The 17,362-nt window shown below is 41.6% G+C and overlaps 1 protein-coding gene across 1 annotated transcript in view; it reads right to left on the minus strand.

Moving 5' to 3' along the window:
* Nucleotides 1-815: 815 nt before the first annotated feature.
* LOC126417158 (dynactin subunit 4) overlaps nucleotides 816-17,362 on the minus strand; it is a 53,243-nt gene continuing 36,696 nt past the window's right edge. The window contains exons 6-7 of the mRNA XM_050085059.1: nucleotides 8,045-8,235; nucleotides 816-2,916 (exon numbers count right to left, since the gene is read on the minus strand). Of these exons, the coding sequence (XP_049941016.1) occupies nucleotides 2,700-2,916; nucleotides 8,045-8,235 (408 nt within the window). The 3' untranslated portion in view covers nucleotides 816-2,699. The remainder of the gene's footprint in view (nucleotides 2,917-8,044; nucleotides 8,236-17,362) is intronic.

A 17,362-nucleotide genomic window follows, 5' to 3' on the forward strand; every position in this document is an offset into this window, starting at 1 on the left:
ATCGAATGTGTTAGTTTACACTCACAAAGCCCATTAACAACGACAAATATGACGACTTACTGACAATTTTTATGATAGTCTTTACTGAGCAGAAGCAGTTGTCAAGCAGATATAATGATTTTGGTTTGTGCTTGAAGTTAATTTTGTTTTGTATTAAATTTTTACTTATAATGCAGTCCAAAATGCTATAAATGGTAATTATTGCAAGCAGTTTTAATGTCATTATGAGAAAAATTGTACTTCACATCTTCACAAAGTGTGTCAGTTGTTCTCGCCTCCTGACGTCACGCAAAGTAAATCTTTGGAGCAGTGGAAGTGAATTAATATTTCTCTCATGATAACTGATCAAAATTGGTTTTAATATTTGTTATTGCCCTCATAGATTTGAATGTATATTACAATGTACCATAGGCAAACAAGCAAGACTGTTATCCGCAGCAATACAGTTCGGCAGTGTGGACTTTGATTGCCCGCTCTTTGCTGCCGCGCATGGGCAGTTCTCATCACCCCCACGCTTCGCCTCTATGCACGGAAGCGCCATCCTTGGTGACAGGGGCTTTAGTTTCAGCATCTGTCAACCAACTTGGTTCAGGAGATGATACAAAGGCACTAGGACAGGCTTCTCAACCAAATCAGTGCATGCATCCACACCAGATGGGGGTGCAATGTCTTACTGATAGGTGGGCTCATATTACCAAGTTCTTTGTAAATTTGACTTGATTTTGTAACCAATGAAATAACCTCTACAAATGTGAAACAACTGAAGTTTAATTTCATTTCATCCTACCATACAACTAAAAGGAGGTAAGCTTGCAAAAAATATTATATTTTTTTATTGCACAATAAGACAAATATTCAGTACGAACACAATGTTGAAAGACTGAATGTGATCACATCTAGCAGATTGTATATTGATGACAAAGGACAGTTTCTGAGGACAGGCTCTAATCTGTAGTTGTATTCTAACTTTCTTCTTGATGTTTCCATGACGACATGTTGTCTCGTAGTTCCATATGGATGTAATGCTTGAAAAGCGTTGACTACAGTGACCGCTGTATTTAAACTTCACACACTGATCCCTCCTCCATAACAGCCACTAACAAAGACTGTAAACATGCCTATGTAGAGTATGATGTTGCATGTAAGAAGTTGGGAAATGTTTATGTACAGGTGCAGACATAATGTTGGCTACTGAAATCTGTTTCTCGTCAATAACACCAATTCATTGTTTGAATGTGTTGAGGCAAATTCGAAAATATTCCAGTACATCTAGCTGTTCTGCTGGAACTGAAAAATCTGCAAAAGTCTGAAGAGTTACTGTTTTATTATAATAATTTGTTTCATGTTTGTAGAGGCATGAATGCTTAAGTAAGAATGGAATTTCCGTGGGAACTGCTATGAATCTGAGTACTGTGCCATGGAATCCAAATTGTCTTACTGCATAAGGGGACAAAATTGTTGTTACCGAAGGAGATATTTGTTCACATATACCTTCACTGTCACATTCACGTACGCCAAGAATTTAATGATTACACTACCTTCAGCGGTATCAGGTCAGCCATGATAACATTCCAATATCAGGCTGAAAATCATTTTCACAACACTGTTAAATAAACATCTGTAACTACCGGAAGGTAAGTTTGCAAAAAAATGTTATATTTTGTATTGCACAATAAATATTCAGTACAAGCACAATGCTGAAAGCCTGAATGTGATCACATCAAGCAGATTCATATTGATTACATAGAATTACAAAGTTCAAGGCAGTAATGCTGATTCTGACTGCATCAATACATTATGTTAAACAAAATATCAGTTTCCTATATAAATGTCAGTTAATACTTTAATACTATGTTTGTATGGGCTGAGCATAAAATCAAAAATGAAAAGCAATCTGGTTGCATTTACCAAAGCGTTGAGAATATAATGAAACCAACTGGTACATACAAATGAATGATAGATATCTTAAAACTGAGTCACAGCTTCCAAACAAACATAAGCCAAGAACTGCCAATTGGGACTTTTAAAAGTAGCAAATAGTTTCCCTGAATTTTCCATTTTCTTCTTTGTTCTTAATTGCACTACTTGTTTTACCTTATCTCATCTGGACTGAGGTGGCACTGTGGTTACCAATGCACGACCTTCGAGTGCCTACTCTCTCTGTTACCTTCCCTTATTTTTGTCTCTCATAGTCCCTGGAACAGGTGGGTCCAAGTGAGATGCACTTCCTTCCCAACCTAACCATCTTTCTGCCCTAAGGACGAAACCAACAGTCTCAAGAACTAGTTTAGATTTGTCCCGACTTTTAAAGGAGTCTGTTGGCAGTACTTAGAATTTTGCCTCATGTTTCCTCACAATTTTGCAGTTTTCTAAAAATGAATTTTCCTTTTGACACAAGGAAGCATAAATACCGAAACAGTAGGCACCCTATTGTATACTTGCTAGCTTAGAAATAATTTTGTTAAGACTGGCAAGTACAGTCACTCCATTATTCATTTTAGATCTTTTATATTAATTTCGCATGTTACACTGTGTTGCATAAAGCTCAGTCAAATTCAGACAAATTAACAACTGTATATGATTAATAAGTTAACAAAAAGTTGCACAATAAATACAGATAGAGACCAGCGTCTTATACTTCATTCACAGCATTGCAACACCCATAACCCCATACCAGTTAAGCACCTTTTATAATTATCTTATTCAGAAATAGCAGTTTTACCTAATGTAACATATATTTTTACTTTGAGAGTAACTTTCTGTGGTTCCTTTTGTTCAAGAGTTGCCATAGTATTAACATATGTATACTGCATCAGAAAACCGACAACCACCTCTCCATCATGAGTTTTGCTCTCCTCTGTGGGGATGACTACTAGCTTCACTGCTGCTTTGTTTGCCTTTCTCCATACAACAACTCTGTAACAACAAAATTACTTCTGTAACCCAACTGAATTGACACTTTTATATCATACAAGAGTAAATCTAAAATGTAACAGGATATAGTAGATGTACAATACAGGTCATGAAGTTTACGAACATTGCACACTGCTAGCCATTGAAATTGCAAAACAGAAATAATGGAATTTTATTTATTGTACTTATATGGTATAGTAGCAAGAATAATTTATGTGTGATTTGGGGGAGTAGAGGGAAACAGCTCTCACTTGGCTGGGCATCGAGTCAGACTCAGTTGGGATGACATATAGCAGTGTCATTCCATTCTGCATCAACACTAAGCCATTGTTACACAATTATAGTGGCTGGCTAGTCAGGACGTACCAGTCTCTTAAGAGCACATGATGATATGATTTCAATTGGTGAGGGATCTGAAACTTGCTGGCCAGGGTAACAGTTGAACATCCTCTGTATAAGGTAGTCAGGACAGCATGGGTCACTTGCAGTATTGTGTTATCTTGTTGAAAGATAATGTCATGGAGACCTCTAAGATAAGGCCCAGCTACTGGCCTTAATACACCAGAAATATATGAACTGCTCTCAAAATTACCAGCTATGTGAACCAGAGATAAATGTGTGCTGTACCCAATGGCAAATCATACTGGCACACCAGGTGCTGGTCCTATATGGTGATGACAAATGCTATCTGGGAATATTCGTTCTCCTCGGAGCCTCCACATGTGAATATATTCAACGTGATGTACACAGAACCAACTGAAAAGATGGTGTGGTGTTACTCCTACGTCCAGTGTTGACATTCAGTACACCACTGTTATTGTGCCTCTCTCTGCTACTATGTCAGGGGAAGCCACAACACTAATCACTGTGCTGACACTCTGTGGTGCTCCAGATGTCATAACTCTGTCTGAGTGGATTCTTGTCTTGCTGCAAACAAGCCCATTTCCTGATTCAAGGAATGTGGCACAGGTGTACAGTCCTGCATTAAGTAACAAACAATATGTTTGTCCTCTTGGGCACTAGTCACATGGGCATGTTACTCAAAACCCAGGATGAGAGTAAGCAACCTGTTGTGATTCCACTAAAGTAATTACATTAATGTGATTGAATGTGTTATGTATGCCAGTATTTATTTAACCGATGAAAGGAGGAAATATAAAAATGCAGCATATGAAGAAGTCAAAAGGGAATACAAACATCTAAAAAATGAGATTGACAGGAAGTGCAAAATGGCTAAACAGGAATAGCTAGAGGACAAATGTAAGTGGAAAGATAGATACCACCTACAGGAAAATTAAAGAGGTCTTTGGAGAAAAGAGAAGCAGCTCTGTAAATATCAAGAGCTCTGATAGAAAACCAGTCCTAAACAAAGGTGCGAAAGCAGAAAGGTGGAAGAAGTGTATATAGTGTCTATACAAGGAAGAACAACCTGAAGACAATATTACAGAAATGGAAGAGGACGTAGATGAAAATGAGATGGGAGATATGATACTGCGAGAAGAATTTTACAGAGCACTGAAACATAAGTCGAAATAGGGTTGTTGGAGTAGACGACATTTCATCACATAGCCACGACAAAACTCTTCCGTCTGGTGTGCAAGATGTTTGTGATAGGCAAAATAACTTCAAACTTAAAGAATTACAGTTCCAAATAAGACAGGTGCTGACAGGTGTGCAAATTACCAAACTACCAGTTAAAAATTTCATGGTTGCAAAATACTAACATGAATTCTTTACAAAAGAATGTAAAAACTGGTAGATGCTGACCTCAGGGATGATCAGTTTGGATTTAGGAGAAATGTAGGGACACAAGAAACAATATTGATCTTACAACTTATCTTAAAAGATATATTAAGGAAAAGCAAACCTACTTTTACAGCATTTGTTGACTTAGAGAAAGCTTTTCATAATGTTGACTGGAATTCTCTCTTTGAAATTCTGAAGGTAGCAGGAGTAAAATACAAGGAGCAAAAGGCTATCTACAACTTGTACAGAAGCCAGACAGTTGTTATAAGAGTCGAGGCACAAGAAAGGGAAGCAATGGTTGATAAGGCAGGGTTGTAGCCTATCCCCGATGTTATACAGTCTGTACACTGAGCAAGATGTGTAGGGAACCAAAAAGAAATTTGGAAAGAGAATTAAAATTTATGGGTAAGAAACTAAAACTTTGAGGTTTGCCATTGACACTGTAATTCTGTCACAGACAGCAAAGAACTTGGAAGAGCATTTGAAAGGAATCGACGATGTCTTGAAAGGTGGATGTAACATGAACGTTAACAAAAGCAAAACAAGGATAATGGAATGTAGCCGAATTAAATCAGGTGATGCTGAGGGCATTAGATTAGGAGACAAGACACAAAGTAGTGCAGGAGTTGTCTTATTTGGGTAGCAAAATAACTAAGGATGGCCAAAGCAGAGAGGATACAAAATGTAGACTGGCAATGGCAAGCAAAGCGTTTCTGAAGAAGAGAAATTGTTAACATCTAGTATAGACTTAAATGTAAGCAAGTATTTTTGAAGCTACTTACATGGAGTGTAAGTACGTATGGAAATGAAACACGAATGATAAACAGTTTTGACAAGAAGAGAATACAAATAGAAACTCTTGAACTGTGGTGCTACAAAAAATGCTAACTAATGAGGAAGTACTGAACAGAATTGGGAAGACAAGAAATTTGTGGTACAACTTGAGCCAGGAAGGGGTCATATGATGATAAGGCACATTCTAAGACAACAAGGGTTAGCTCACTCACACCCACCCACCCACACACACACACACACACACACACACACAAAAATAGTTTTGCAGCACCCCGGTTCCGAGAACTCGGGAAGACAGATGTTGACTGTGGATACTGTATCACAGACACAGACCTTTTGACTGTTCAGAGATATCACTAAACCCACCCAAAGATGTAAACAACCATGCCTGAGCAGTGCCTATTAGACGGAGGGGATCTGACAGCCAACCAGTTCCAGTCATTTCACCAGGAAGGAGGTACACAGCATGTGTTATCTCTAGTTCAACCATGCCTAGATGGTCAATACCACGGTTCAATTGCACCCGCCAGGATGGGCTCTCAACAAGGGAAGTGTCCAGACTTCCCGGAATGAACCAAAGTGATGATGTTCAGACGTGCAGGAGATACAGAAAGACAGGAACTGTCGACCACATGCCTCACTCAGGCTGCCCAAGTGGATGACCCCTACCTAAGGATTATGGTTCGGACGAACCCTGACAGCAAAGCCACAATGTTAAATAATGCTTTTCATTCAGCCACAGGATGTTGTGTTACAACTCAAACTGTGCGCAATAGGCTGCATGATGCGCAAATTCACTCCTGACATCCATGGCAAGGTCCTTCTTTGCAACCACGACACCATGCAGCACGGTACAGATGGGCCCAACAACATGCCAAATAGACTGCTCAGGATTGGCATCACGTTCTCTTCAACGATGAGCGTAGCATATGCCTTCAACCAGACAATTGTTGGAGATGTGTTTGGAGGCAACCGGGCCTTAGACACACTATCCAACAAGTGCAGCAAGGTGGAGGTTCCCTGCTGTCATGGGCAATTCGCGCCTCTGTAAAGCACATCTTGTGTATGACTTCCTTCAGGATAACGACATCGCTCGACTAGAGTGGCCAGCATGTTCTACAGACATGAACCCTATTGAACATGCCTGCGATAGATTGGAAAGGGCTGTTTATGGATGACGTGACCCACCAACCACTCTGAGGGATCTACGCTGAATCGCCTTTGAGTAGTGGGACAATCTGGACTAACACTGCCTTGATGAACTTGTGGATAGTATGCCACGATGAATACAGGCATGCATTAATGCAAGAGGACGTGCTACTGGGTATCAGAGGTACTGGTGCGTACAGCAATGTGGACCACCACCTTTGAATGTCTTGCTGTATGGTGGTACAACATGCAAGGTGTGGTTTTCATGAGCAATAAAAAGGGCGAATATGATGTTTATGTTGATCTCTGTTCCAATTTTCTGTACAGGTTCTGGAACTCTCGGAACCGATGTGATGCAAAACTTTTTTTTATGTGTGTATAGCACGATTGGAGTGGTTGCCTTTTCCTTACTTTGACCTGCTCTGGAAATGCTGTTCTGGTAATTTCATGTTCTTCGGTTATCTAAATTATATGAGCCTTCCATAAATCAACAACTGCATATGACACTGTCTATAACGGTTATATGTTTGCAGAAAAAAAAAGCCCGAGTACAAGGGTGAGAGAAGGAGATGACGAAATGTTTCAGATACGTTATGTTATGCTACAACGGAGCTTTGGAAAATAAGATTTTAAACTGCAAAATGTTTCTGGGGGCAACCGCTGATGGAAACATAAGGAGCACATAATGGTACTGGATGAGGCGTAATTAAAGGTGTTTAACCTGAATTACTACAGTACAATTTACGAGGAGAACTGTGTGTGAGACAGCTTTGTGCAAGAAGGGTGCTCCATTTTTGAACAAAAGCCAAAAGAAAACAAATTCCTCGGCAGCATCTGCACTGTTGGAAAAAAAGAAAAAATATTATATGTAAAATAAAATCCAACTGATATGTTACTGTGGATGAGCTGGGGCCCAGTACTTCAAATGACAAATGCAATAGCAATCAAAGCTGAGAATATAAGCTAGTGGCTCTGCAAGTGACATCAATTTCTTCTGCCACAAATTTTATAGCCAGTGTTTTCTCCAAGACACCGAAGCCTTTTCAACAAGAGCTTTTCCACCCATCTGCCTACAGTCTGCCCAAAAGACAAGCATTTCCTAAGCAGCATCAGATCTGAAAAATTTCTGATCCTACCTTACCATTCAGCTACAGTCTCATGTGATTTAACTGTATTACAAAAAAACAGAATAAAGTCTCTTTGGCAATTGTCTCAAGTCCCAAGAAGCACCTGTAACTTGCTACAATGAATTCCTCAACAGCCAACCTACAATACTTCAAGGAGTTGTTGGTAAATGGTTTCAGAGATGTAGTGAATCGACAGATAGTATAAAGCAGATAACAACACTACATCCTTAAACACTGACTCAGATATTATCAAACAAGTAATATTTATTACTGAATAATGTAAATGAAACAGGCGATTTCACCTGAAAACATACTTGGGATCATCTTGGAAGTTATGAGTATCACCGGAATCATCATATTCAGCTGCATCATCCCTTGGAGGCAGAATTACAGTGCTTGTTGGCAGTTCAACTTCCCCAGTGAGATTAACACGGACAGGTTTCGGCTCTTCTGTCATCGACAACTGTCGTGTCAGTGATGACGACAGTGAGAATGTCACCTCTTTCTGTAAAAATCAAGTGTAATTTATAATGTACTCGGGATAGCTTTATTAGCACAACACATACAGACTGCCACTTCACATTGGTTATTTATAAATACAATATTTTCCACACATAATATGTTCAAGAACAACAAAATCTGCAACTGCTGAACAATGCAAAAGAGTTGAGAAAATGGTCAGTACACCAATAAACTTGTTAAACAGCCACCAGTCAGCATTCCTCTGATGACCCAGTGTCACCCTGGCCCTGAAAACCTCAGCCACATCCTACACCAGGGCTTCGACTACCTCCCGTTGTGCCCTGAGATGAGGTATATCCTACCGAACATCATAGCCATATCACCCAATGTAGTGTTGTTCTGCCCACCCAATGTACACAATATTCCTGTCCATCCCTATTCCAATAATGCACTAAATTGTCATCATTGTCATTTCCTTGTTGTCAACCTAGGTGCCAGAGGTGTCCCATACACTGAGAATGACCCAGTAGCAGTACAGAAATGAGTGAGTGTACCTCAGGACAGTCACAGACATTTCCTACCCTATAAAAGGCAGGACCACGCATGAAAGCAGCCATGTTAAATATCAGCTATGCTGCAATTAATTAATGTGCAGCATCATGGGTGCCATTTGGGAACTCCCTTCTAGCACTAGTTTCTCAGAACTACACAGGTGAGAACTGTCTCCCCATCCTAACCTATGCTCCCAAAATCCGCCTGGCCTAAACCACCACCTCTCCTCTGTCCACACCACTCCTTCCCTGTTCACACAGTGCACTACCTTTTCACATTCTCTCTCTCTCTCTCTCTCCTCCCCCTTTTCAATCTCTTTCTTTTTCTCTTCCCTCTCCCCCTTCATGTCCATCTTCCTCCTCATTCCTCCCTCATCTCTCTCTTACATGCTCTACCCACTGAACTCTTTTCATCTTACTGAGCAGCCGCTGAATCATTTGTCAAAGACCAGCACTACACTACCTCGCGACATCATCTTTGTGTGTGTGTTCATCCCTACTACTTCTCTACCTCCATCTTACAAGCAACTCCTCTCAATAACTGATAATCAACAGTTAGTCTCATTGTGTGTGTGTGAATGTACACACTTTCACTACTGACAGAGCATGAGCTCAAAAACTAGAGCAAATAAACCTTTTCACTGAGTGTTTCTATGTACCACACATCAGTCAGACGTAGGTGACTGGTTGCCTTTCCTTAACTTTACATACTGTCCATAACTGAGACTTTGAGAACTAGTGATAACGAAATTTAACATCTTTTAAAATTTGCAGTAAGGCTGCTACCTACTGCAAAGGCATATTTTTTTTTTTTTTTTTTTTTTTTTAATTTAAGTTTCGCTTCAAGATAAATTTTAATCCTTGTGTGTTTCAATAACTTCTTGACAACAGAAGTCAAAGAACTGTTCTTAATCACATTTGGGATCATGATTACAGATATATACTGAAGTATATATCACATTTATTAGTTAAGTTTATCATACATGATTCACTTTTTTACTATGATTCTGGTTTCCCTTGCTTCCCGCTTCTAAATAAATAAATATTCTCTGACCCTCAACTCTTTAACAGACATATTGTTAGTCCCTTCTAGGGAACACAATTTTTGTTTAAATTTTTATCTGTCAGGCTCCATCATCCTGTTTAGCTAACGTGGTGATAGCTATCAGCAAATGTACAAATAACGGCAAAATATTTGAACAGTAACAATCTCCAATGCTCATCTGAGCAAAGTAAATGAATGACCGGAGGTCCACTGTCACTATAGTACTAACAGTAAAGTTCCCCTTGATAAAGATACGCAAATCTGACTACATAACAAGAGTCATAGAGCCAGAGCAACTTCTGTAACTCCAGGACCTGGGCCTGATCTATGTGAAGGTCCCTCTCACGTGACAGTTCAAGGTTTACCCCTCTGGTGTGTGCCACTGCATCTGCCTTTATACTGTATGGCAGGCCACATTGCCCATTCCATGTTGGCACTTCCAAAAGTGCCCAGTAGCACTCTCACATATTGGCAAATGTGACTTTATATGATTGTTCCTGCACAGTCAATGCCTTGCTGCACCTAATGACGTACCAATGTTTCCCCTCACATTGACATCCTGCCATGCCCAACCAACATTCTTCTGAGAGCCTGTTATTTATATTCTCAAGTAAAATTGTTAACTCTGACTTTTATTCTTAGCCTTTTACGAATTGCATTACTGACATATGCAGCAAGTAGCTCCAACTAAACACCCACTTTTAAAACTATCTGTACTTAACTCTCCTTCTACTGACATCAAAATAATTCACAAACATATACATCTAACCTCTCTGAATAATCTTGTTTAATGACTCACCAATACATAGGACATGTTTATCAGACGAACACTGTTTATTTTTAAGTTCATCACAAAAATAGGGAGTAAGACCGTGCTCTATAATGTATTTGCATTTAACTGTGCCCATTTTAATGTTACAAGCAATTGAATGGTCTGGGAACATCAGATTAAATGTCTCTCCATCTCTGATTACAAGGCAATGAAAACTTCCTTTTTGAGTTCCCTTTTATAATGTTGAAAAGTCACACTGATTAGGCTTTTGTAACATTGTGCCTTGTTCAAAATGACCCAACTGATTGTCAAGAAGGGTTTTAGAATTACAAACTGTCTCACATTTGCTCAAAATTCAAATATTTGCTTGGAATTGACTGAGTTCAATTTTTATTTTACTAGCAACATTTTCTCTTGGAACACTTGTAGACGCACAACAGAAGTTTTTAAGGAAAGGTTGATCCTCTTTAACTTTAAGAAAACTCAAATGAACTTTTGTTGTGACGCAGCCAGGCACAACAAAAATACCGCTAAACAAGTACGCTTTAGCCCAAGAAGCCTCTTTCTGTATGAGACAAAACACACACACACACACACACACACACACACGTGAACGTGCAATGCAACTCACACACACAAGACCATTGTGTCTGGCTGCCACGTGGTCATCTGTTGGAAAGTTGGTGAGGGGTGAGGGGTGAGGTGTGTGTGTGTGTGTGTGTGTGTGTGTGTGTGTGTGTGTGTGTGTGCACGTGCACGTGCACGCACCCTTGCACTTATCAAAACAAAAACAAATGAATGTGGAGATAAATTGTTGCACACTCATGCACTCAAAATTACCACACAATCACTCAATCTCACATGCACTAAAACAAATTAGAAAGAGGAAAAATAGCTATACATGTATTCACAGAGACAACAAAACACAGAAGAGCTAAAAGGAAAGCACAGGGAAATGTGACTAGCTGACCACTTACAAAAAACTTTGGTGAGCTGTTAACACATTAGAAACATCTCCCTAAAATCTTGTTAAAAATGTTGGACAGTTCACAAAACTTAAAAAACTGAGCCATATTCATTTGAAAGTTACTTAAAAAAAAAGAGGGCAGACGGCTCATTAGTCAGAAAATGAAACACAGTCCAACAAAATGTGGCACACAATAATCTGCACACCACAAACATCACACATTGGAGGGTCCTCTTGCCGGAGTAAGAATCCGTGCATCATAGGGTGTGGGGCATAGGGTGTGGCCTATGCAAACACATTTAAGAAAGACCTTGTCCCACCAACATGGCTGGAAGGAGGTATGCCACTGTTGAGTTGTTGGCTTTACAACACAGAGTTTACTGTCAGTCATTTCCAGCCACTAGTCTTCCCGTTGACACAGGACTTTGTACCTCAACAACAGGGAGGTGATAGCTTGCATAGGGATGGCACACTGAAATAAATGAGGATCACGACACCTCCTTAGCTGCTAGATCCACCCTTTCGTTCCCTGTAAAACTCATGTTCCCTGGCACCCAGTAGAATGACACCTCTTTCCCCAGTCATAGCTGGAGGAGGGAGTGGACAGCACTCAGTGGATCTGAACAGACAAGAAATTTAGCACTGGAAGAATGTCAAATCTTCTTCGGTGCCTGCAAGATTGTGTATAATTCTGTATCAAAGACAATAAATTCTTGAGACAATTGGATCTTGAGGACATAATCTGGGGAAATAACAGAGCAACCAACAGTGCCACCTGCTGAAGACCCAGCTACACAGTTACAGTGCTTATATAAAATATCAGAAAAACAGAAGCAGGAGTGCAAGGTCTCCTGTACTGCACAAAATCTAAAATAGCACTGGGCCTCTGCAGTAACCAAGGCGGTAGACTGTTAAAACCCTGGGTTTGGGGTCGTACATTCTCCACACCGAGTGGCTCCAGCACATGCTGCACGCAGATGCCAAATGGAACATTGGTTTGTGGATGGTTGGTCAAAAGGCGTTCCAGAGGCGAACGAGCAACAGTACATACACAGGTGAAGTTGGAACTGTGAGGAACTTACATGCCTGCTACATGATGAGGAACTGCCACTGGATGGTGAGTGGCAGTTCCCCAGCCTCAGCACTGAAACTGGGTATGGGACTTGTCCTATAAGCACCCATGGCCAACTGAAGCACCTCATGGCGGACAGCGTCAATGATCTTTTCGTCGTCTTCTTTTTTTTTTTCTTTCAAAAAAGGAGAGGGAAAGGGGGGGGGTAGAGAGAGAGAGAGAGAGAGAGAGAGAGAGAGAGAGAGAGAGAGAGAGAGAGAGAGAGAGAGAGAGAGAGAGAGGCCTCGCCGATCCATACATTGTGCACCTATAGTCCAGCTGCAAACGCACGAAAGCCCTATAAAACTGGAGCAGATGCGTCCTGTCCACTCCCCAAGACCTGTGGCAAAGGCACTTGATGATGTTCAGTGCCTTGAGGGTCCTGGCTTCCAGGTCTCTCAAGTGTGGCAACCCTGACAATTTGGAGTCTAAAACGCGGCCCAGAAACCTCACTGAGTCTCTAAAATGTTCGATGGTGTCCCTTATTTGCAAGACAGGTAAATTAAAAATGACGAAAATGACACGCACACACACACACACTTATCTGGAGGAAACTGAAAGACCATCTTTGCAGCCCACTACGCCAACCTCCACACTGTAAATTGCCACTGATGGCTTGCTGTTGCAACAGTGGAGGGAACACAGAAAACAGCAAAATTGTCCACAGATACTGACCACTGTACAAGACTACTTATCATAGATGTGAAACTGTTTATGGCTACAGCAAATAGGGCAACACTTAAAACACTGTCCTGAGGAACAAAATTCTCCTGCTCAAAACGATCTGACAATGAGTCACCTATTAAAGTCCTAAAAAACAGCTGAGACAAGAAGAACCATATGAACATGGGGAGGTGGCCACAAAAGCGCCACTGATGCAGCTGTGTGAGAATAGTGTCTCCTAGCAGTATCGTACACCTTACTGATATCAAAGAGTATGCTAATCCAGCGATGTTTAGAGGAAAGCCTGCTGAATAGCTGACTCCAGCAGGGTAAGGTTATCGACAGTGGACCAAAATCTCCAGAAACCACACTGAGAGCAGCTAAGGAGCTGCCTGGTCTCTAACAATCACACCAGATGACCGTTAACCGTTTGCTCCAATCTGCCAGAATGAAGGTCGGCAACGGCCTCCCACTGAGCACAGTCTGTGATGGCAGAAGAGCAGAAAGAGAGGTTGATGACTGAGAATGACCCAGTAGCAGTATAGAAATGAGTGAGTGTACCTCTGCTGAGGATGTACTGCACAGTTCATGAGACTTCATGAGGCTCTCCAAAACACAGTTCATGAGACTTCATGAGGCTCTCCAAAACCTGACCCAAAGGGCAAGCAGAGGTCGAGCCCCACAATATAATGAAGTCTCCCAGTAGGAGAAATGGTCACAAGAGTTATTGCACAAGATATGCGAGAGCCTCAGAGTCTATAGCATCTTGGAGGGGTAGATACAGTGAGCAAACAGTGATCCTCTGACACCCATGAATTTCGACAGAAACGGCTTGCAGGTCAGCTGCCATGAGGCGAGCAAAGGAGTGACGTGTGCTATTGACAAACACAGCAATCTCTCCCTTGGCTCTGTCCCTAGTCAGATCATCCTTGCGGTGAAGGGTATACCATCATAACACAGGAGTGTCAGTGGCTTTAAAAGTGGTTTCCTATTAACACACCCACAGGGAGCATTCAGAGAAGTTTCAGTTCCTCCAAATGTGTCCTGCACCTATTAATGTTCCAGTGTAACATGGGAACCATCTATCACGTGGGTTGCAGTTTCACCCTGTCTTTTCGCCTGAAAGGCGAGCCCGTAATGGTTGGGGCTCAGTCTTGGGGCGAGATGATTGCCCCAGTCCAACATCAAGCTGTATTAGCTCTACCGAAGAGTCGAGGGAGATGTCAGATAATACAACCTCGACATCATCCGACTGTTTACTTCCCGACTCCATTGATGGTGGACGTTTGGCCTTTGAATTCTTGCTCTGAATAGTCTTCAGAGCCATAACCGCGACAGTGGCAGTGGCATTACTGGACGATGGAGCATACTTAACCTTTGGTCTAGTAGGGGGCTTTGCAACGTTAGCAACAACAAAATTGTCTGATGTTTTGGGAGGAAGTGTTGGCTTATTAGGAACTGCAGCAGCACAAGTTCACTGGCAAATGCAGGTACTAGTGCTGTCACTAGCAACGTCCGTCTGGATAGCAGCATCGGGCTTGTGAACTGGTTGTTTAAGAGCAGATGCATAGCAGACAAAGGAGGCAGCAAACTTTGGGAGCCGCAAAGATCTTTTCGGACTCTCCATATGAAATATGTTCAGCTGTTTTTATTTCCTGTATCTTCCTTTCTTCAAGAAAGACACTGCAGTCCCTGCCCTAGAGAGGGAGATCTCTGGAGCAGTTGACACACTTCACAAGAGACGAACAACCAACTCCTTCATGGGGTGGCCTTCCCACATTTGCCACAAGTGGCTTCTCCCTTACATCCAACAGTAGCGTGCCCAAAGCACTGTCACTCAAAACAGCACATTGGGTTTGGGAAATAAGGTCGCAGCCGGGACGAAGGACACCTGCCTTGACGTGCTCTGGAAGTTTTGTTCTGTTGAAAGTAAGTACCAAAGAGGCCGTTTCACTATATCACCACCCACCATTTTCATTATATTTAGTACATCAACAATGCCTTCTTGGGCCCACTTATTTTTCCGTTCTTCTCTGGGTATGTCAACGAGATCCCTACAATTCACACCACCTTTGCTGTAGTTCAAGGTGTTGTGCAGTTCTGTCTCTATAGCACACTCCCCAACACATCTAGCTTTTTGGAAGTTAACTGCTTGCTGGGAAGTAGAAATTTACACTAAGAATATTCCATTTCGAAAGCACGTGGCTGACTTTTAAGTGCCACAGATTTTCTCTCAGCCCTTTCAAATATAGAACGGTAAAGCCTTTTCCAAACTACCCTCTTTCCTCTTGACGATGAAAAACACATTATGGCTAGCAGCATGTGTTCTGGTACTAGAAATACCACCATTCTGAATAGGTCCTGAATTAGCAGGACTGGCCGCATGAGCCCTCTTGTTTGACTGGGTATTAGACCTACCAGCGGTCCGCCCTTTCCTCTGAGAGGAGGAAAAGAAAATTTTGGAGAATCTCTGTCATTCGCACAAGCAGCTAGGGAAATAAGGGTCCACTCAGACAGAGCCCTGCATGCCTGAGTAAGCCTTATATAACTCAGGTGTGGCAGGTTCCCCAGAGGTTACCCGTTAACGACTGTTTAACCTCAACAGCCATGCACCTCATCCAGTGCTCAGCACACCTCAGGAAGAAGGTTTTCATTAAGGTGGTTTATTTCATCCTTGCGAACCAGGCGGTCAAGCCAAGATCCCTGTTCCCTGTGCCACACAACGTTGCACCGCCGCACTGCACAATGGTCGCCGAAGCATGCCCAGAGCTTACAGTGACGGGGGACTTCTGGTGCTTACCAGTTCCCAGCTCAGGAACCCTGGGGTCGCCAAGTCTGTACTCCGCAAATGAATGTTGAGCCCCTGAGTGGTCTTTAAGAATGAGATACTACAGTCTGACATCTCATATTCGCCGAATCAAAAGTTTTTTAAAAAAAATATTATTACAATTTTCTTAACCAGCTAACAAATTAAGGTTTGATTTCAGATTCTAACCATTGTTCATTGAAAAGAGTGTACCATGTTTCAATATTGCTGGGAGCTCAAATGCCATTAGTGTGATGTCGGGCATGCTGCATATCGCTGGTTCAAACCTGACACCAGTAATTATTTGTTATTTTGTATTTACAATTTCTGGAAGCTTCTTGAAATACCTTGTTTGTATTTGTAAAGTTTGTGTATCGGAAATATTTAAGTGACTCAGTTCACTCCTCCATCCAACTGTGATCCACTCCCACTGTCCCCAAATCACCCTGTTAGCTTCTTAAGTTTCTTAACCTCGTTTGCTTCACCATTATTCACTAAATCCCTCAACATGTAAATCAACTTTACATCCACAGAAAGAAACACAATTCACCATCTAAAAACTTACCCTGACCTTACAATCCTAACTGCTGACAAAGGCTTCACCACTGTCGTCTTTAATTCCGTTGATTACCTGACAGAAGGACTCTGCAAGGTGTCAGATTCATCTGCCTATAAACCCTGCCACAGTGACCCCATTCCAGAAATCCAGCAGGATCTCCAGTCTCTCCTCAAATCCTTAGGCTCATCCCAGAACCTCTGCCCAGGGTCCATCTCTCTCCTCACTCCTAACACTCCCTCCACTCCTACCTTCTACATGCTTCCTAAAGTCCATAAACCCAATCACCCAGGACACCCCATTGTGGCTGGTTACTGAACCCCCACTGAAAGAATCTCTGCTCTCGTAGACCAACATCTTCAGTCTATTACCTGCAACCCATCCTCCTAAACAAAAAGACACCAATCATTTCCTCCACTGACTCTCCATGGTTCCTGTTCCTTTACCACTCAACACCCTGCTCGTCACTACTGATGCCACCTCTCTTTAAACTAACATCACTAACGCACATGGCCTTACCGATATTGAACACTACCTCTCCAAACACCTGAAATATTCCAAACCAACAACCTCCTTCCCAGTCGCCATGATGAACTATATTCTCGCCCACAATTATTTCGTTGTATACATGGAAGAACCCTGGAGATACTAACAGGTATCAGATTATATAATGGTAAGACAGAGATTTAGGAACCAGGT

The sequence above is a fragment of the Schistocerca serialis genome, chromosome 1, assembly GCF_023864345.2.
Source record: "Schistocerca serialis cubense isolate TAMUIC-IGC-003099 chromosome 1, iqSchSeri2.2, whole genome shotgun sequence".
Lineage (NCBI taxonomy): Eukaryota > Metazoa > Arthropoda > Insecta > Orthoptera > Acrididae > Schistocerca > Schistocerca serialis.